At 39.4% G+C, this 22,043-nt stretch overlaps 1 protein-coding gene across 2 annotated transcripts in view; it reads right to left on the reverse strand.

Annotated features, from left to right (window-relative positions):
- Positions 1-269: 269 nt before the first annotated feature.
- AGBL1 (AGBL carboxypeptidase 1) overlaps positions 270-22,043 on the reverse strand; it is a 935,290-nt gene continuing 913,516 nt past the window's right edge. For both annotated transcript variants that reach the window (XM_006072797.4, XM_045163819.1), the window contains one exon: positions 270-488. In XM_006072797.4, coding sequence (XP_006072859.4) covers positions 284-488 — 205 coding nt within the window. In that variant the 3' untranslated portion in view covers positions 270-283. The remainder of the gene's footprint in view (positions 489-22,043) is intronic.

Genomic DNA, 22,043 nt, shown 5'->3' on the forward strand with positions numbered 1-22,043 from the left:
TGACAGCATACATCTAGCCATCTAACTACTGGGTTGGCCAAAACATTTGTTCAGGTTTTTCCATAACATCCAATTGAATGTTTTGACCAACCCAATATGTAAAACGCTGTGATTAAGAAATAGCCACCCTCAACGCATACTGAAAGTAGAACAAAATCTGGCTGTAGGGATGTTGACCCCACTCGGGCTTTCTGTGCTGACAGTGTGTGTGTCTGATGGCAAAGCAGCAGCGTGGTAGCTAATCCAGTAGCCAGAGGCACAGAACTTGCAATGAACCTCAGGGTTACGGGATGGCTTTTCTTCCCTTCGCTGTCCCCTCCTCTTCTTCGTCTCCCTCATCCTTGTGGAAAGCGCACTCTTGGATCTGCTGGTCCAGCTCTGAGAAGCTCCCTTCCTTGTCCGAGCTGCTGTCGATTCCATACTCAATCTCTTCCAGGCAGGGAGGCTCGTCATCCAGTTCTGAAGCGATGCTGCTGTTGCTGCTGCCTCTGCATGAGTTTCCAGAAAACATGGAGAAGAAAGGAAGGAGAGGCAAGGAGGGAAGGAAAAGGGAGGAAAAAAGAGGGGAAGGGGAATAAAAATGGAAGTGGAGAGGAAGGAGGGGAAGATGAAAAGAGATGTTACCCAAAGAAAAGAACATTTATAATTGGTTTGAAAAGAGAGGGTGGGGATTATCTTCACTGAGTTCTAATCTCAAGAGCCTCCCGCTCCTTTCAACGTGTTGCATATAGCTCCCTGTGTTCTCAACCACTACCTTGCAACAGGGGAGGAAAATCTGTAAAATCTACAGGCTCCCTTCTTCATTAGCTAGCAGAGTCTGCATGTCTAAGTCCAATCAGAAGATTTCCAATCACGAGTTAGGAATGGTCTCATCTATTTAACATTGTCAGGGTCCTTGAGGCTCAAAGTGAAAAATCAGAGGTGGCTGTCATTGACTCTCTGTGAACGTCATGTCAGTTATGCCCAGGAAAGAGTGGCACTGGAATGCTGATAGGTAGGATGCAAAAATCTTTAATGTTTTCCACTATAATGAACAGCACTATAAGTCATATTACACAGCTAGCCCTTCATCATGGTGGATGCCTGATTGAAATTTAAAAAAAAATTAATCCAGGTGGACATTAAAGGAGAGAACAAGTGGAGAAATAGCACTCTCTTTTCACTATGTTTGAACGCCTGCATCATCTCCCAGATCTCCCTCCAGTTTATTCACAAGTGGAAGATCACAGATACTGACCAACAGGAGTCAGAAGGGAGTGGCAGGACTGAACAAGCCTGGACTGTATATTATGAGCAGGAGAAATTTCCTCCCAAGGAACTGTAGTATCCTTCTCATTTGCATGAGGTACCTTCTTTCCTGAAGACTTCTTAATCACTCCCTACTTAGGATTTAACCAATTAGGATTAGCAGCAGGCTGGGTTTCCACTCTGTGATTTATAGAAGGCAAGCTCTTCATAAATCAGACAGAGATGTTCATCCACCTGCCTCGCCATAAACAATGAAAATAGGGAATCAGCAGCATGGTTACATTTCAACTTGGGAAATGAATCAGAGTCCAGTTTCTTAATTGTTCACTAACTGTTAGGAGCCACTGCATGCTCTCTGGGTACTCAGTACCCTAAGCTGAAGGTCTGGGGGCACATTTCATGAATGGAGAGGAAAGAGAAGTCTAAATCTTGATTCCACCTCATCACAGCATTAGTTGTTATCATATCTCACAGGCTGAATGGTGGGTGATAAAGCAGTTGGATAAAGGAAGGTAAGACCCGTCCAGTCATAACACAAGCTCAAGTTGGTAAGGACACCAACTGTCTTTGACACAACTGCCACCATGGTCAGTGTTGAGGGGACAATGCCATACAAGGTCAAGAACCTGAGCTATGATCCTGACCAGGGGACCTTGGAAAATCCCTTTCACCTCACAGAAGGGCAATAATAATAACTCAAACGTTGTTATGAATACCAAATAAGAGGACACATGGATGCAACCTAGTGGAGTGCTCTCCAAAATAAAACTGATCAACAAATTGTAATTCCCCTCTATTGTGGATACTGAAAAAGATGGTGAAACAGGGTGCTGAAGGTGAGCAGGAACTGAGATGTGCTGCTTCACTCCTTCATTGCTGCAATTACTATTACAAAACCTTCCCAATCAGCAACACTAATAGTTTCTCTAAAACATAACTTTTATGATGCCATTTCAAATTAGCACTATTTACAGTAACTTGCAAGAACTCGGCCTTGCTTACTAATGCAATATGAGTATCAGTGGATGGGATGTTCTTAAAGGGTCCAGTTGGCAGGTGTCCATGAGTTAACAGCAGAGTCATTCATCCCCTCGTAAAGCCCTGCCTTCCCTCCACTGTGGAGTCTGCTCCAGTCTCCCATGGAATTGGACCTTGCCTATGACAGCCAAGTTAGCGGACTGTTCCTATTGTGATCACTCAAACATACCAGGCTGAATGTGTTTTCAAGTCTTGATTATTCACACAGACAATTTCCTATATCGAAAATAATCTTCCAACTCCTCAACATCCAGCCAAATAAGATAGATCAACTGTAAAAGCTCATCTTAATTTCCATTGAATGATTGTTTTGATGCCTCTCTTATTGAAATGTCTTCCTCTAAATATAAATTTTCATATATTCATTTAATTTGTTTTGATCTTTAATAGTGTTTATATAGTCTTATATTGTGAATAAGGCCCCTGCCTCTGATTCATATTTATATTATTCTATATTTAAAAGCAGAGACATTACTTTGCCAACAAGGGTCTGTCTAGTCAAGGCTATGGTTTTTCCTGTGGTCATGTATGGATGTGAGACTTGGACTGTGAAGAAAGCTGAGCACCGAAGAATTGATGCTTTTGAACTGTGGTGTTGGAGAAGACTCTTGAGAGTCCCTTGGACTGCAAGGAGATCCAACCAGTCCATTCTGAAGGAGATCAGCCCTGGGATTTCCTTGGAAGGAATGATGCTAAAGCTGAAACTCCAGTACTTTGGTCACCTCATGCAAAGAGTTGACTCATTGGAAAAGACTCTGATGCTGGGAGGGATTGGGGGCAGGAGGAGAAGGGGACGACAGAGGATGAGATGGCTGGATGGCATCACTGACTCAATGGACATGAGTCTGAGTGGACTCCGGGAGTTGGTGATGGACAGGGAGGCCTGGTGTGCTGTGATGCATGGGATCACAAAGAGTCAGACACGACTGAGAGACTGAACTGAACTGAACTGACAGAACACCTAGAATGTGCTGAAAATATAGTAGAAACTCTTTGCACCTCCATGGACTATAGCCCACGTGGGTCCTCTGTCCATGGGATTTCCCAGGCAAAAATACTGGGGTGGGTTGCCATACCCTCCTCCAGGGATCTTCCCAACCCACGGATTGAACCTGTGTCTTCTACATCTCCTGCATTGGCAGGGATGTTCTTTACACTAGCATTACCTGCGACTCCCAGATAGGTGATAGATAGATAGACAGATACCTGAAATAGATAGTAGATGTATGAGATAGATAGATAACTAGTCCCCTGTGAATATTACACACACCTACTGTCATTAGCAAGGCAACTGGAGAGGGTGGGAAGCAGGGCTCCTTCACTGGCTTCAGAAAGGTGGCAGGAAAATGTCTTGACTGTGCACATCCATGGGTTTCAGCAATGCAGCGGGAAAGTGTGTTGCCTGCGTGCTTATGCTGAAGTTAGGCTGGGAGTGGGCAAGTGCCATGACCACTCTCACATGCCAGCCCCAGCCAGGGAGGAGGCGGGTACTGCAACCACCTGGGCTCTCTGGCTTCAGCAGGGCAGCGATACAGTACCATGACCACTGGCCCCTGTACATCTTAGCAAGGCAGCAGGAGGGTGCTCTCTCCAGGCTTACTTGCCTATGCCAGAAGAGTATGTGGAGAGGGCACCTATCAATACCTCCATCTCTGGAGAAAATTTTCACAGAGCCCTGCCCCTCCAGCACATGTTTTTTAGATTAGCAAATGAGTCTCTCTCACATACACTCCAAGCACTTTTCAAGCTGCTATTTTTCTTTTTTTTCCTCTGTGTCTCAGGGTGGGTAAGACAACATATGAGTCATTCAGAAGGGAAGTCTCAGATTCTAACAGCAGTTTGGACACCAGCCTGGTTGGATCCCTTAGCCAGACATTTTAGCGGTTCATCTCTCTGGTGCAGACCCCAGGCATTGGGTAGGACACTAGCCCCTCGCTCCTCTGATAGAAGCACTAGCTTGATGAGATCTCTCCATGTCCTCTGTTGCATACTGGTTTTCAGGCACAGTTCTTGCCAGGGCTCTGTCTCAAACTTTCCTGCCATTCTCAATGTGCTCCTTTAATTCTTTGTAGTGGAAAAGCAGGTCATTTAATTTTCAGATCTTTTTCAGAGGGAAACAATTTGTATGTAGCTGTAGAGCAGTGGCCATGAACAGAGGTAGGGTCAGAATCATCCTGTCCTGTCATCTTGATCCCACATTCATAAGTTTTATGTATGAATTAAACCATTAATTAATGAGCCATTAATTAATTCAGTACATTTTAGTAATTTTAAATAAATATGGTTTCCTTTGTCATTCATATTTATAAATAAGTATAATCAGTTCAGTTCAGTCACTCAGTCGTGTCTGACTCTTTGTGACCCCATGGACTGCAGCACGCCAGGCCTCCCTGTCCATCACCAACTCCCAGACTTTACTCAAACTCATGTCCATTGAGTCGATGATGCCATCCAACCATCTAATCCTCTGTCGTCCCCTTCTCCTCCCACCTTCAATCTTTCCCAGCATCTTGGTCTTTTCAAATGAGAAAGCTCTTTGCATCAGGTGGAAAAAGTATTGGCATAATATATAGCTTAAATATACAATATATCATGTAATACATAGCTTAAATATATATTGAGGTGTCAAAAAGTTCCTTCATGTTTTTCTGCAGGATGCTACTGAAAAAACAGGACAAACTCTCTGGCTCATCCAATAATTAGTATATAATGAACAATGTATAATATATTATAAAATTATATATCATTAATATATTTGTATATTATATACCATGAATGTTAATATGTTATGTATTTATATGTTAAATACATTTATATATGTATATATTTTATATATTTATAAATTAAGAAGGCCTGTGGTTATGTGCTCAGTCATGTCTAACTCTTTGTGACTCCATAGACTAGCCCACCAGGCTCCTCTGTCTTTGGGATTTCCAGGCAAGAATACTGGAACAGGTTGCCATTTCCTCCTCCAAGGGATCTTCCTGACCCAGGGATCAAATCTGCATCTCCCGTGTCTCCTGCATTGACAGGGAAGCATTTTGCCACTAGCGCACCTGGGAATCCTTCAGTAGTTTAATTATATCGCTCACTTATTTGCCCAAATGTGCAAATATCCTGATGAGTTAGAGAACCACAATGCATATTCAGGGACTCCCACTTCTAGATAAACAGAAGGTTCTCCCTTTTCCTCTTCATAGCCCTCTCTGGATATTATATATTAAGGAAACTGAAACGTGGATGAAATGTGGAGATAAGAGACCAGACTGGATGGAGGCCTACTGGTGAAAGTGGTGGTATGTTCCCTGGATTTTCTTTTGGCCTCACATACTCTAGTCTTGGAGCTAGAGAAGCTGACAGCCTGGCAATGCTAACAAGACAAAAAAATCCCTGACAAGAACTTGCTCTCTTTATCCAAATGATTAAAAAATGGAGTGACTTCACAAAAAAAAAAAAAAAAAAAAAAGTTTTAAATTATAAAAGCTCTAACCAAATTATAAAATTTGGTAAAATTTATAAAATTACAAAATTTTATAAATTATAAAAGTTCCAACCAAACCCCACAGGGGTTGGGGGGAAACACAACAGCAGTCTTACCCTTATCCTGCCAATAGAGTTGTGGTGAGCCTAGATTTCTGCTCTCATCAGACTGCATTTTAATGTCCAAAATTACAAGGAAGCATCAGAGAAGGTAGAAAAGAGCCAAAATTTTCATCTCCAAAGGGCACTAATGTGGTTTCTTACCCGTTGATACCAGTGGGGGCCCTGTAGGGGAGCATGAACTTCCAAACACAACTATTGACAATAAGACCATTCACTACCAGTTTTAAAGCAGACCAATAGCACAAGGTACTCACACTGCTTCCACCCAGAACAATACTGGTGAAGGCCTGGTTGAAGCAAAAGCATTTACTAGTGCCCAGTAGTAGCAAGGAGTTCTCAGCACCATGGGTGTCCATGGAGCCTAAGGGAAACCTAGAGTTTCCCCTTCAGGTGCTAATAACAAGATTCCTTCCTTTCCTGTCTGAGTGGTGTTATAGGAGCCCAGTCCAAGCAGGAGAGTTTAATAAGGCCTATATTCTCATAGGTCTTTTTCTCATATACAAAAAGATCTTCTGATCCAGAAAACCACAATGGTGTGATCACTCACCTAGGGCCAGACATCCTGGAATGTGGAGTCAAGTGGACTTTAGGAAGCATCACCATGAACAATGCCAGTAGAGGTGATGGAATACCAGTTGAACTATTTCAAATCCTAAAAGATGATGTTGTAAAAGTGCTGCACTCAATATGCCAGCAAATGTGGAAAACTCAGCAGTGGCCACAGGACTGGAAAAGGTCAGATTTCATTACAATCCCAAAGAAGGGCAATGCCAAAGAATGTTCAGACTACCACACAATGCACTCATATCACATGCTAGCAAAGTAATGCTCAAAACTTTACAAGCCAGGCTTCAACAGTACGTGAACCATGAACTTCAGATGTTCAAGCTAGACTTAGCAAAGCCAGAAAAACCAGACATTAAATTGCCAGCATCTGTTGGATCATAGAAAAAGCAAGAGAGTTCCAGAAAAAAATATCTACTTCTGCTTTATTGATTATGCCAACGCCTTTGACTGTGTCAATCACAACAAACTGTGGAAAATATTCAAGAGATGGGAATACCAGGCCATCTTACTCGCCTCCTGAGAAATCTGTATGCAGGTCAAAAACCAACAGTTAGAATTGGACATGGAACAACAGACTGGTTCCAAATTGGGAAAGGAGTACATCAAGGCTGTATACTGTCACCCTGTTTATTTAACTTATATGCAGAGTTCAGTTCAGTTCAGTCCCTTAGTCGTGTCCGACTCTTTGCGACCCCATGGACTGCAGCATGCCAGGCCTCCCTGTCTATCACCAACCCATCGGAATTTACTCAAATTCACGTCCATTGAGTTGGTGATGCCATCCAACCATCTCATCCTCTGTTGTCCCCTTCTTCTCCTGCCTTCAATCTTTCCCAGCATCAGGATCTTTTCAAATGAGTCAGCTCTTCACAGAGTACATCATGCAAAATGCTGGGCTGGATGAAGCACAAGCTGGAATCAAGATTGCCAGGAGAAATATCAATAACCTCAGATACACAGATGACACCACCCTTATGGCAGAAAGTGAAGAGGAACTAAAGAGCCTCTTGATGAAGGTGAAAGAGGAGAGTGAAAAAGCTGGCTTAAAACTCAACATTCATATGGCATCTTGTCCAATAACTTCAGGACAAATAGATGGGGAAACAATGGAAAAAATGACAGACTTTATTTTGGGGGGTTCCAAAATCACTGCAGATGGTGACTGCAGCCATGAAATTAAAGGATGCTTGCTCCTTGGAAGAAAAGCTATGACCAACCTAGATAGCATATTAAAAATCAGAGACATTACTTAGTCAACAAAGTCCATCTAACCAAAGCTATGGTTTTTCCAGTAGTCATGTATGGATGTGAGAGTTGGACAGTAAAGAAAGCTGAGCACCAAAGAATTGTCGCTTTTGAACTGTGGTATTGGAGAAGACTCTTGAGAGTCCCTTGGACTGCAAGATCAAACCAGTCAATCCTATAGAAAATCAGTCCTGAATATTCATTGGAAAGACTGATGCTGAATCTGAAGCTCCAATACTTTGGCCACCTGATGCGAAGAGCTGATTCATTGGAAAAGATCCTGATGCTGGGAAAGATTGAAGGCAGGAGGAGAAGGGGATGACAGAGGATGAGATGGTTGGATGGTATCACCAACTCGATGGGCATGAGTTTGAGCAAGCTCCAGGAGTTGGTGATGGACAGGGAAGCCTGGTGTTCCGCAGTCCATGGGGTTGCAAAGAGTCGGACACGACTGAGTGACTGAACTGAACTGATATTCTCATACAGTAATACCCAAATTGTTCAGATTTCACTCATTATATCAACCAAGACAACCAATAGATGCCAACAGCAATATGACACAGATGTCAGAATTATCTGACAAGGATTTGAAAGCAGACATCATATAAGTATTCCACTGAGTCATTGTGACAGACAGGAAAAAAAATAACTGAATGTCTTAATAAAGAAATAGAAAATATCATCGAAAAATAAGGAGCATAAAGAAGAATCAAATGAAATTGTAGAAGTGGGAAATACAATAACAGAAATGTAAAACTTGACAAAGAAACAGAAAGTTCCAATAAGGAAACAGAACATATAAAGAAGAACCAAATGGAAAATTTAAAACTAATAAATATAGATACTTTAAAAATACATTAAAAAAATTCAATGGTTAGGCTCAACAGCAGAATGGGAGGAACACAGGAAAGAATCAGTGAACTTGAAAATAGAACAATAGAAGTTATTCAGTGTGAATAACAGAGTGAAAATAGATTAAAACAATGAAGAGAATATCAAGACAAGATCTATAGTATTCATTTCAGCAGTCCCAAAAGAAGAGGGCTAAAAAGATAAAAAAAAACTCAAAACAGTAATGGCTGAAAACTTTTTTAAACTTTGCAAAAGACATTAACCTACAAATACAATACTGAGCAAGTAGATAAACCCAAGGAGACCTGATAAGACAGGTAACAAGTTTTCTGAAAATTAAAGACAAACTAAAAATCTTGAAACTCAAAAAGAAAAAAAAAAAAAAGAAAATCTTGAAACCAGTGTGAGAGAAAGTGTAGGGTCACAGCACTATGGTGGAAAAATAATTTGAATGGCAGCAGAGATCTCATCAGAAACCATAGAGGGGATGATAGAACACCATTTTTTCAAATTTGAAAAAAAAAAAAAAAGATCTGCCAACCTAGTACTCTTAAATACAAAAATACATATATACATAGCCTTCAATAAATGAACAGAAAATAAAGACATCTTCATACAAAGTAAAATTTTGAGGATTTGTTGCCATCCTACCTTAACAGGATGGCTAAAGGAAACCCCCTAAACATAAATGAATGAATAAGATTACAATGTTGGAATATGAGAAAGGGAGAAAGAACAACAAAAGAGTAAAAATATAAATACAGACAATAGATTTTTTCCCTCTTGAACTATTAAAATTATGTTTGATGGTTGGATCCAAAATTATACAGTTTGTTATACAAAATTATACAATGTGTTACAGTTCATATAAATATTTAAGCTAATTATATAATAAATGAGAAGGTAAAGGGATGTACAAAGGAGGAACGTTTTCTACACTTGAACTGGTAAAAATGTGACACCACTAGGTTTTAAGTTATGCATATAAAATGTAATAGCTACAACACAAAAATATGTATGTAGAGATAACACTCAAGATCTTACAAAGAAATAAAAACAGAATTGTTTAAAAAACCCACTAACAAGGAACCAGGAAAAAACAAAACTAGAGACTAAAAGGGAGAGAGAACAAACAATAAAATGGAAGAATTAGCTACAACTTATCAGTAACATTAAATGCTATATAATTGTCTATCCAGTTCAGTTCAGTACAGTCGCTCAGTCATGTCGGACTCTTTGTGACCCCATGAATCGCAGCACGCCAGGCCTCCCTGTCCATCACCAACTCCCGGAGTTCACTCAGACTCACGTCCATTGAGTCGGTGATGCCATCCAGTCATCTCATCCTCTGTCGTCCCCTTCTCCTCCTGCCCCCAATCCCTCCCAGCATTGGTGTCTTTTCCAATGAGTCAACTCTTCGCATGAGATGGCCAAAGTACTGGAGTTTCAGCTTTAGCATCACTCCTTCCTAAAAAATCCCAGGGCTGATCTCCTTCAGAATGGACTGGTTGGATCTCCTTGCAGTCCAAGGGACTCTCAAGAGTCTTCTCCTACACCACAGTTCAAAAGCATCAATTCTTCAGTGCTCAGCTTTCTTCACAGTCCAACTCTTACATCCGTACATGACCCACTGGAAAAACCATAGCCTTGACTAGACGGACCTTTGTTCGCAAAGTAATGTCTCTGCTTTTCAATATGCTATCTAGGTTGGTCATAACTTTCCTTCCAAGGAGTAAGCGTCTTTTAATTTCATGGCTGCAGTCACCATCTGCAGTGATTTTGGAGCCCCAAAAGATGAAGTCTGACACTGTTTCCACTGTTTCCCCATCTATTTCCCATGAAGTAATGGGACCGGATGCCATGATCTTCGTTTTCTGAATGTTGAGCTTTAAGCCAACTTTTTCACTCTCCTCTTTCACTTTCATCAAGAGGCTTTTTAGTTCCTCTTCACTTTCTGCCATAGGGTAGTGTAATCTGCATATCTGAGCTTATTGATATGTCCCCCGGCAATCTTGATTCCAGCTTGTGCTTCTTCCATCCCAGCGTTTCTCATATATACGAATTAAAAGAAAGATTGTCAGAGTAGATTTTAAAAATGTGACCCAACTGTATGCCATTCATAATAATTCACTTAAAGTATCATGAAATAGATAGATATAAACCCAAAGGATGGAAAAGATACACCATGCAAACATTAATCAAAAGAAACCAGGAGTGTCTGTATTAACAACATCAAATAAAATAGTCATCGGAGCAAAGAAAATAACAAGGGAAATAAAGGGATATGATGATAAAAATGTCAATACATCAAAAAGTCAGAGTATTCTTGTATGCATATGTACCAACCAATAGAAGTACAAATTATATGAAGCAAAACCTAATAGATTTGAAAGGAGAATTAGACAAAACTATCATTATCATTCAAGACATCACTCCTTTCTCAACAAGCGATTAAACAACTAGAGAGGAAATCAGTCAAGGCATAGAAGAGTTCAACAACACCATTAACCAACAATATAGATCTGATATTTATAGCATACTTTCCACCAAATAACAGCAGAATACCTATTATTTTTCAATGCTGATAAAATATATATCAAGACAGACCATATCTTGAGCCATAAACACATTTGAACAAATTTAAAAGATCTGAAATAGTGCAGTCTGGGTTCTCTGACCAAAGGAATCAAGCTGGAAATAAAAAACAAAAAGAACATTTCCAAACATTTGGAAAGTAGATAAGAAAATTCAGGAGGTCAAAGTGTCTGCATCTATATTCATATATATGAATGAATATATCAATATATCAAATTTTGTGGCACACAGAGAGAGCCATGGTGAGAGGAAAAGTTACAGCAATAAATGCATACCTTAGAAACGTCTAAGTCATAAATTTAAGCTATACCTCAAGAAAGTAGGAAAATAAGAGCAAAATAATCATTTCATGACAAATAGATGGGGAAACAATGGAAACTGTGACAGATTTTATTTTCTTGGGCTCCAAAATCACTGCAGATGGTGACTGCAGCCATGAAATTAAAAGACACTTGCTCCTTGGAAGAAAAGCTATGACAGACCCAGACAGCCTATTAAAAAGTGGAGACATTACTTTGCCAACAAGATCTGTCTAGTCAAAACTATGGTTTTTCCAGTACTCATGTATGCATGTGAGAGTTGGACTATAAAGAAGACTGAGCACCAAAGAATTAATGTTTTTAAACTGTGGTGTTGGAGAAAACTTTTGAGAGTCCCTTGGACTGCAAGATCAAACCAGTCAATCCTAAAGGAAATCAACCCTGAATATTCATAAGTACTGATGCTGAACCCGAAGCTCCAATACTCTGGCCACCTGATGTGAAGAACTGACTCATTGGAAAAGACCCTGGTGCTGGGAAAGAGTGAAGGCAGGAAGAGAAGGGGATGACAGAGGATGCGATAGTTGGATGGCATCACTGACTCAATGGATATGAGTTTGAGAAAGCTCTGGGTGATGGTGAAGGACAGGGAAGCCTAGAGTGCTGCAAGTCCATGGAGTTGCAAAGAGTTGGACATGACTGAGTGACTGAACAACAACAATAAATACTAAAGCAAAAAGAAGAAAGAAACAATAAAGATAAGGGCAGAAATCAATGTAATTGAAACAAAAACAATAGAGAAAATCAATGAAATGAAGAGCTGACTGTTTGAAAAGATATATAAAACTACCAACCTCTAACTATACTGAAAAGAAGAAAGCCACTAATTACCAATATCAGGAGTAAAGGAGGGACTATAGATTTGGGGCTTGTCTATAAAAAGAACTGCATAAGCTGACCAAATGGGTTTAATTCCAAGAATGTAAGGCGCTAGTGGTAAAGAACCTGCCTGACGATGCAAGAGACACAAGAGACAGAGATTGGATCTCGGGTCAGAAAGATCCCCTGGAGAAAGGAATGGCAACACACTCCAGTATTCTTGCCTGGAGAATTCCATGGACTGAAGAGCCTGGCGAGCTACAGTCCATAGGGTTGCAAAGACTCGGACACAACTGAAGTGACTTAGGTCACACACACACACACACACACACACACACACTGCTGCTGCTGCTAAGTCGCTTCAGTCGTGTCCGACCCTGTGTGACCCCATAGACGGCAGCCCACCAGGCTCCCCCGTCCCAGGGATTCTCCAGGCAAGAACGCTGGAGTAGGTTGCCATTTCTTTCTCCAATGCATGAAAGTGAAAAGTGAAAGTGAAGTCACTCAGTCGTGTCTGACTCCTAGCGACCCCACGGACTGCAGCTTACCAGGCTCCTCCATCCATGGGATTTTCCAGGCAAGAGTACTGGAGTGGGGTGCCATTGCCTTCGCCGACACACACACACACACACACACACACACACACAAAGATTATAGACACTGCAAGTATCTAAATAAAAACTGATGCCACAAAAAATCTCCATAACCATAAATTTGACAGTTTATATGATATGAATCAATTTCCCCCAAAAGCAAAATTACCACATTTCACCCAATATTAATATAATTTGAATAGCCCTGTACCTAGTAAAGAAGTTGAATTCATAGTTTAACACATCTTGAAAAAAAGTTTTCTAGAACCACATATTTTCACTGGAGAATTCTACATGATTAAAGAAGACTTAAATAAACTACACACTCGCTTTCAGAAAATAAAAGAAGAGGAAAGACTTTCCATTCATGTTAAGAGTCAAGTATTATTCTAATACTAAAAGCAGACAAAGAGAGTATAAAGAAAGGAAAATACCGATATTTCTCGTGACTATAAATGCAACATCCTTAACAAAACATCAGCAAATTGAATTCAGTATTCTATAAAAAGAACTGCATAAACTGACCAAATGGATTTAATTCCAAGAATGTAAGATTGGCTTAATATTTAAAAATTAAGAAGTGTAATCCACTATATTTACAAGCTAGAGAATAAAAATCATATGACCATATAAATATATGGGAAAAAATTGACAAAATTAACATCCATTAAAGACTAAAAACTCTCAGACAATATAGTAATAGAAAGAGACTTCCTTGTATAGGTATAAAATAAAGCATCAAAAACAGACACCAAAAGGTTGAAATCATTTGACAATCTGGTAAAGACTACTGAGTGAGCATTTTTTAAATAATTAAGAAACTAGATAAGTTCTGGAATCATAATGAAAGCATAAGTCATTCTTGATAAAGAAAAGATAAAATTGAAAATTAAACAGATTCTCTCTAAAAAAAAGAAAAAGAAAGAAAGATACAGTGAACAACCCAGAGGAACATTTAAATGGCACAAAAGACACATTTAAGCAGAGAATTAATAAACAATAAGAAATATGTCTAAGAGTAGATTTCAGAGTAAATTGGTAAGAGGCAATATTCAAAAAGATAATAGCTAAAAAGTGATAGTCCTCAAATGGAAGAAATACCCTGGAAAGAAGTAAGATTTGACAAAAAAAGTTCACAATTAGATACAACAGGATGGAAACTAATTTAACAAAGGAGAAATCTTCGCCAGTCCAGGTTTGATGCACGATACTGGATGCTTGGGGCTGGTGCGCTGGGACGACCCAGAGGGATGGTATGGGGAGGGAGGAGGGAGGAGGGTTCAGGATGGGGAACACATGTATACCTGTGGCAGATTCATTTTGATATATGGCAAAACCAATACAATATTGTAAAGTTAAATAAAATTAAATTAAAAAATAAAAGATAAAAAAATAAAGAAAACCAGATAACCCCCCCCCAAAAAATAAATAAAAGATGGAAGATTAGTTTGAAAATAATAGGCTGATTTGCTTCACTTTGGATATAAGGTTTAAGTAAATATACTGAGCTTGCTAAAATGCTTTAAAAATCTAGTCTTCCTTTCCTGTCAACATAGGCTTTGCAAGAATGGTTTCTCTGCTATGAGTGTTATCAAATCAAAACCTAAAACTTTAGGTAGACATTACACCTTATGAGTAGCATGTCATCAGCCCTGTAATTTTTGTTTTCTTTTTTTCCTATGTTATGTTTGCTATTGTTTACTGAAATGTCATTTTGTCTATTGAATCTAATAATATAAAGTTTGGGCTTATATTAAAAAAAAAAACAGAGGAGAAATCTTAGAGAAATTGAAAGATAAAAGACAGATCACCCTTATATGAATGACGATCAACAGTGTGCTGGTGGTTGTTCAGTCGCCAGGTTGTGTCTGACTTTGTGTGACCCCAGGGACTGCAGCACACCAGACTCCTCACTCCTCCACTGTGTCCCAGAATTCACTCAAATTCATGTCCATGGAGTCAGTGGTGCTATCTAACAGACCCCCCATTAAAAAAAAATAGAGGAAATTATATGAAGGAAACTCTCTGTGGTATCTCTGCAACGTGTCTATGGGTATAAAATTATTCCAAATTGAAAGTTTCATTTTAAAATGTTCTAAAAGTAATAATAATGTTAAAGCTAGTCAGAAAAAAAAAAAATGACTATCTTAAAGATGCTAAGGGCAACAAATCCCATACTAGAACTATATATTGAAATAAAAGCAAAAACTCTATTTTTCTTGAATGAGGGTGAGCTAAATATTTTCCCACACATGGGCCATCAATGAAAAGACTACTAAAATATATACTTCAGAAAGGAAAAAACTGAATTGATAAAAGTAACAGGCTCACAAGACATGATTCTGCTACAAGTACTAAACACTTGTATAGACAGAGAGGAGTCATATACAGGCATTAAGAATAGTGATTTAAAATAGTCACTGACCAAAAGAATGTGAGCAGAAGTGATGTTTGTCACTTGCCTCCAGAAGTGCCCTAAGCAATCTTCCATGGGCTCTCTAAAAATATTTACATACATATCATATGCATCATAATATTAATATCACCTGTAATATGTAAATAAATGCAAATGCCATAAAATAACTGTTTTAATGGGAAAATAAAACTGAAATGTTTTAAATTTGAAAGGATAAAAGAAAGGCTGGAAGGACAAAAGAAGGAAAAGAAGAAGAGAAAAAAGGAAAACAAAAAGGAGAGGGAGGGAGGAAGAAGGGAGAAAAGGGAACGGACAAAAAAGACAAACTGTCTGTTGCAGGTTGCTGCGTATATCTCCTGCCGCCACTTGGTCCATTATCTTATTTCCTTTGAACAAAATTGCTTATCTAAAAAAATACAGTCAGATTGTCCTTGACACTCCTGCCAGTCTACCCCGCCTTGAAGGTAAAGCCTACATCCCACCTCTTCTTCTAAGTCTTCCCCAAGAACAGTAGCAAGCTGCCTTTCTTGTCTTCTTTTTTTTTTCTTTTTTAACTTGTCCAAGCACTTAGCTTGACCATTCTCTTTGACATTTTGCTTATGCTGTTGTCTCATATTACTGTCAGTGTTAATAAGCAGTTCCATGTGTGCAACCTTCTGCCAGTTGCAAGACTTCTGGTTGCACTGCCCTTGAGACCAGGGCAATGAGGATACCAGGCTGGTCCCATCTCATGAGCTGTTTGCTCATTCCAGGTAACTCCCCGTCCTCATAAAGAGCCTCACCCAGCAGATAAGAATAGCACATATATTGCTTGGGACCAGGGAGGGCCTTCTTCTAAATGCAGCATTCTACATTGCAGAGGGCAGGCTCAAGTTATCAAAGCAAAGCTGCCAATATCATTAAGAGATGCTCTCTCTGCAGCTTACAGATTCCGCTTTCACAGGACCAAGTCCATTTGGTAAGGAAGAGGAATGGTACTGTCAGCAATATTGTGGTGTCCGTGATTCTCCCTTTCACTCTTTCTCCATGTTTCAAAGATGATAAATTCAAGAAGAAGCTATCCCATATGCAAATTCAATCAAATATAAATTAAAGGAAATCACATGATGCAGAAATCAAACTGTGCCTCCAATAATAAGGTGGTCCTTAATACACAGATGTGGAAAATGTATGGAGAAAATATCTGAAAACTGTTTTCATTTCCTTCCAAATGCTTTACTATCCTGTGTGTGCATGCATGCTTAGTCGCTCAGCCGTGTCCAACTCTTTACAATCCCGTGGACTGCAGTTTGCCAGGCTCCTCTGTCCATGGGGTTTCTCCAGGCAAGAATACTCGAGTGGGTTGCCATGCCTTCCTCCAGGGGATCTTTCCCACCCAGGGATCAAACCCAGGCCTTCTGCATTGCAGGCGGATTCTTTACCATCTGAGACACCAGAGAAGCCCTTGCTATCCTGTAAAAACACATTAAAAAGTCACCTTGGGTAGTGCTGGAGAATTATGTGGTGCAGTTAGAAAAATGTAAAAGAGGAAGAAAACATACTGTCATACAAATGACTGGAGGTAGGACTCCTGGTTTCAAAGACCTAGCGAGAAACAGGAATTTATCTTCTCTGAGCTTTACTGTCTTCATCTGTAAATTAGGTATCTCATTGGCTTTCTTCTTGAAATGATATATAAGGAGCAAATTTCATAGCACAACACCGGACACATAGTTACTTAACAGAATCTGTATTCCCCTCTTCTTTCCACAGTGTTGGGAGATAAGGCATGAAAATATTTTTATTTTGGTGAGTTCATCACCTTCAAGTATAAACCCATCAGTGCAGCTTTGAACACAGTTTCTGGGCAAAGCCATTAAGAAGACTCCATCCCTTGCAATTCTTCCAAGCCAGCCTGTACAGCAATTTGCAACTTTATGATGTGATAAATAGAATTTCTTTGTTTTGATTTTTCATTTGCATATTTATTGAGATATGACGATCTTAATTAGTTCTGCTTTTTGTGTGTTTGTTTGTTTTCTCGGTTGGGAAAAGACAGCTTTCTGTAGAGCAAAATGATTCTGTATGCTAACAGGGTGAACAAAACTTAGCCTGTGGCGTTCCTTGATGTGAATGCTGCTTAGAACACAGCTTTGTGGATTCCCTTTTCCCTTGTTTTCTCTTTAAATGTCGAGGTGATGTTCAAGACTTGGGTGAGGGCCAGATCTCAAGAGGCAGCTGTCTACTGAGCAGCAGTAGAACACTCTTTAAATTCTAGACACTTAGCTTCATCCAACACTTTCTCCCCAGCCTACGGATTGCCTGTCTGCTTCCTGGAAAAGCTGAGCCCCATCATATGCCTCTTCCCAATGAAACACAGCCCTGTTGCCTCTTGGCTTCTGCAGAAGAAAAAGAGGAAGTCTGAATCCCCTTGTTAATTGCATCCCAGGGAAGTATTTGGACATGTTGTTCACATCATGCTGTTTCGATCTGACCTTTGGGAGCATAGCTCTGTGAACGCTGTGTCCCACTGAGGAGGTACCAGCAGCCTATTAGACAACTCATAAACATCTAAAGACAAACAAATTATTCCCTCTATGCGTATCTCACCATCATCACCCAAAACAATTAGCATGGTTCCCTAGTGTTTCCTATTTGCCAAGTTCTTCACATCATCACAAAGTCTGTCATTGATTCAACACTTGTAAGAGGAAGGGCATAATTTATTATTTTGTCTTTCTTTTTTTTTTTTTGGTCTTGTTAATTGTTGACTTCAGTAGTGGAGCATTTCAAGTATACAGAAAGCAGCACTAGGCACTATTAGTAAAGGAAAAATAAATAAATCAGTAACATTGTTATTACCTACTGTGTATTTACATTTGCTCTCATTTCATTGAAATTAAAAAAAAAAGAAAACAAGCAAATATATAGGGTGATATTATCATTTCTGTTTCAGCTGGGAAAAGAGAGACCTTGAGTATTTCAATAATTTTCTCAGTATTTTAAATTTATACATGGCATAGAAGATGTATAATCAGATAAGATGAAGGGCTTCTGTAACCCAAATGAGCTGAATGGCTTAATTCATTCAACAAATGTTGACATATTAAACCTACTTTATCTCAGGAAAAACTGTAATGAAATAGCAATTCAACCAAAATCAAAGTCATGAACTCTGTCATATGGTTTAGGGGTCTAGAAAATGTCATTTTCACTCAAAAAAAAAAAAAAAAGAAAGAAAAGAAAACAAATGTCTTTTTTTAAAATTGATTTGTACATTATTTTAAATTGGAGTATAGTTGCTTTACAATGTTGGGTTAGTTTCTGCTGTGCAGCAAAGTGGGCCAGCCGTACATGTACACATGCACCGTCTTCTAGGTTTCATTCCCACATAGGTCACTCCAGAGCACCAAATAGAGCATGCTGTGCTATACAGTAAGTTCTTATTAGTTATATTTTACACATATTAATGTGTGTGTGTGTGTGTGTTCGATCATGTCTGACTCTTTGCGACGCCATGGACTGCAAGCTACCAGGCTCCTCTGTCCACCGGGTTTCCCAGGCAAGAATACTGAAGTTGCCATTTCCTTCTTCAGGGGATCTTCCTGATCCAGGGATTGAATTCATGTCTCTTGCATCTCCTGCTTTGGCAGGTGGATTCTTTACCACTGTGCCACCTGGGAAGCCTATATATATATAAGCATATATATGTATGTATATATATAGTAGCATATATATGGAGAAGGCAATGGCACCCCACTCCAGTACTCTTGCCTGGAAAATCCCATGGACGGAGGAGCCTGGTAGGCTGCAGTCCTTGGTGTCGCTAAGAGTCAGGGACGACTGAGAGACTTCACTTTCACTTTTCAGTTTCATGCATTGGAGAAGGAAATGGCAACCCACTCCAGTGTTCTTGCCTGGAGAATCCCAGGGACAGAGGAGCCTAGTGGGCTGCCGTCTATGGGGTTGCACAGAGTCAGACATGACTGAAGTGACTTAGCAGCAGCAGCATATATATATATATATGTGTGTGTGTATATATATATATATATATGTCAACCCCAATCTCCCAAGACCCCCTTTCCTCCTTAGTAACCATAAGTTTTGGGGACTTCCCAGGTGGCACTAGTGATAAAGAATTTGCCTGCCAATGCAGAAGACCTGGGTTTGACCCCTGGGTCAGGAAGATACCCTGGAGAAGAAAATGGAAACCCACTCTGGTATTCCTGCCTGGTTAATCCCATGGACAGAGGAGGCTGGTGGGCTACAGTCCATGGGGTTGCAAAGAGTTGGACACGACTGAAGCAACTTAGCACAGCAACCATTAGTTTGCTTTCTATATCTGTGATTCAGTTTCTGTTTTGTAAATAGGTTCATATATAAGCAATATCATATGATATTTGTCTTTATTTGCCTGACTTATTTCATTCAGTATGACAATCTCTAAGTCCATGTATGTTGATGTAAATGACATTATTTCATTCTTTTTATGGCTGGGTAAAATTCCATGGTATGTATATATACATCTTCTTTATCCATTCTCCTGGACATTTACGTTGCTTCCATGTCCTGGATATTATAAATAGTCCTGCAATAAACTTTGAGGGTGCATGTATCCTTTTGAATTATGGTTTTTTCTGGATATATGCCCAGGAGTGGGATTACTGCATTACATGGTAGCTCTATTTTTAGTTTTTTTGAGGAATCTCCATACAGTTCTCCATAGTGGCTGTACCAATTTATATTGCCACCAACAGTGTAAGAGGGTTCCCTTTTCTCCATACCTTCTCTAGCATTGGTTTGTAGGCTTTTTGACGATGGCTATTATGATCAGTGTGAGGTGGTAACTCATTGTAGTTTTGATTTGCATTTTTCTGATAATTAGTGATGCATACCATTTTTCATGTACCTCTTGGCTATTGTCCAACTTCTTATTGAATAAGTTAATCCATGATGGTGTAAGGATGCGGACAAATTCTTCATAAAATTAGAAATACAGAATAGAAGAGGGAGAGAGTGGGAGAGAAGGCGTTAATGTGAAATGAAGGAGAGCAAAATAGATGGGGAGGGGAGAGAGAGAGAAAGAAAGAGACAGAGGACAGTTTAGTGAAACTTGTTCAACCAACTTGTCAACAAGAATTTACCCCTAAGTTCTCATACCTGATATGATAAATGAGTTGATGTAAGTGGCTTGAAGGACAAGGTATGAAAATGTAAGATGCTGGTTCATTGTAGAGGACAGTTAATGACTAAAAATGGCAATTATATGAAAGAAGATCTTTGAGTGGCCCACTGATGTTTCAGACATGTACTGTGAATTATGTATCATTATTTTCTGAGTCCTTCTCTTTGGAAACTCTCTGGGTAATTATAGAATTGGAGCTGGGGTACAAGGCTGTCTGTGTGTGTGTGTGTGTGCTAAGTTGCTTCAGTCGTGTCCGACTCTAGGCAACCCCATGGACTGTAGTCCGTCGGACTTCTGTGTTCATGGGAATCTCCAGGCAAGAATTACTGGAGTGGGTTGCCATGCCCATACTCTGTGGCTCAGGGACCCAAGGAAGCTAACTAATTCATATACGGTCCAAATAAGGATAGTGATGATCTACTTGATGTCAATTGATCAGACAGGATATTTTAGGGCAAGACAGTTTGCCACTTTAGAAATGAATGATGATGGTTTTGTTCAGGCTACTACTGTTAAAGTGTCCAAAAGATAACCCATTCTTATGTCTGCTTCCCATCATTCTCACCATATTATCACAATGAATGGCTCCAATGGTCCCTTGAAAGTCCATTCTATTAAACCAGCAAGTCATCACTTTTAGCTACAGCATAACTGGGTATAGCTAAAATATTTTACCATTTGATACATTCCCGTGAACACTGGAACACATGGTACAGTATAAATTTCAAAGTATCAGAAACTAAAATATCTTACTCTGACACTAGACAAACTGTGGTTTCTGTCTCACTCAGCTACAATGTTGCAAAACTCATCTTCATCTTTCAAAAACTTGTAAAAGAACACTTTCTCATTGTCCTAAAAGAAATCAGAAAATTTGAAAGAAATATGTGTTTGTTGAAAACACTTACATTTTTGGTTAGCTTTGATCCACCTTTCCATGCTAAGTGGTATCACCTCTTCAATTTTATTTTTTTAATTTTTTAAAATTTTATATTAAAAGGACTTTTGTTTCTTATATGCTTCAAAGCCACAGAGAAATAAATTTGGTTACTGCGTATATAGTAATCAACATAAAGAGCACTATGTATGATGGGAAAGTCAGGAGCGGTTGCTCATGACAGCATAACAAATTAGGACAATTTAAAATATGGACATAAGTTTTGATCCTTCAAAAAGTTAAAAGATAATTAATGTATGCATTTATTTCCTGACTCACAGTTTATAGATATATGTCCCTTAAGTACCACTCTGCACTTACTTGTTATAGAACTTTTTATGTTATAAATGTTTATCTATTAGTCTCACTCCAGGAATGAAAACCATTGATTGCTCAGCCAATGAATATAGTTTGACATTCTGAGCTTTCCTTTCTTCAGAAAGTATTCAATTTTTAACTCCTCCACAGTTTTCTCTTTCTGACGTGATTTTATGTTCTGGTGAACAGGTTTGACTCAGAATGGCTCACGAAAGATACGCAATAACAGCGCTGGAGGTGCACACAGCGAATGCTAGTTCTAAAGCAGCTTGAGGCCGGGAGCACACTGAAGGACCTGAAGGCTCAGGAAGCAGATGATTAATGCCCA

This window comes from Bubalus bubalis, chromosome 20 (genome assembly GCF_019923935.1).
Source record: "Bubalus bubalis isolate 160015118507 breed Murrah chromosome 20, NDDB_SH_1, whole genome shotgun sequence".
NCBI lineage: Eukaryota > Metazoa > Chordata > Mammalia > Artiodactyla > Bovidae > Bubalus > Bubalus bubalis.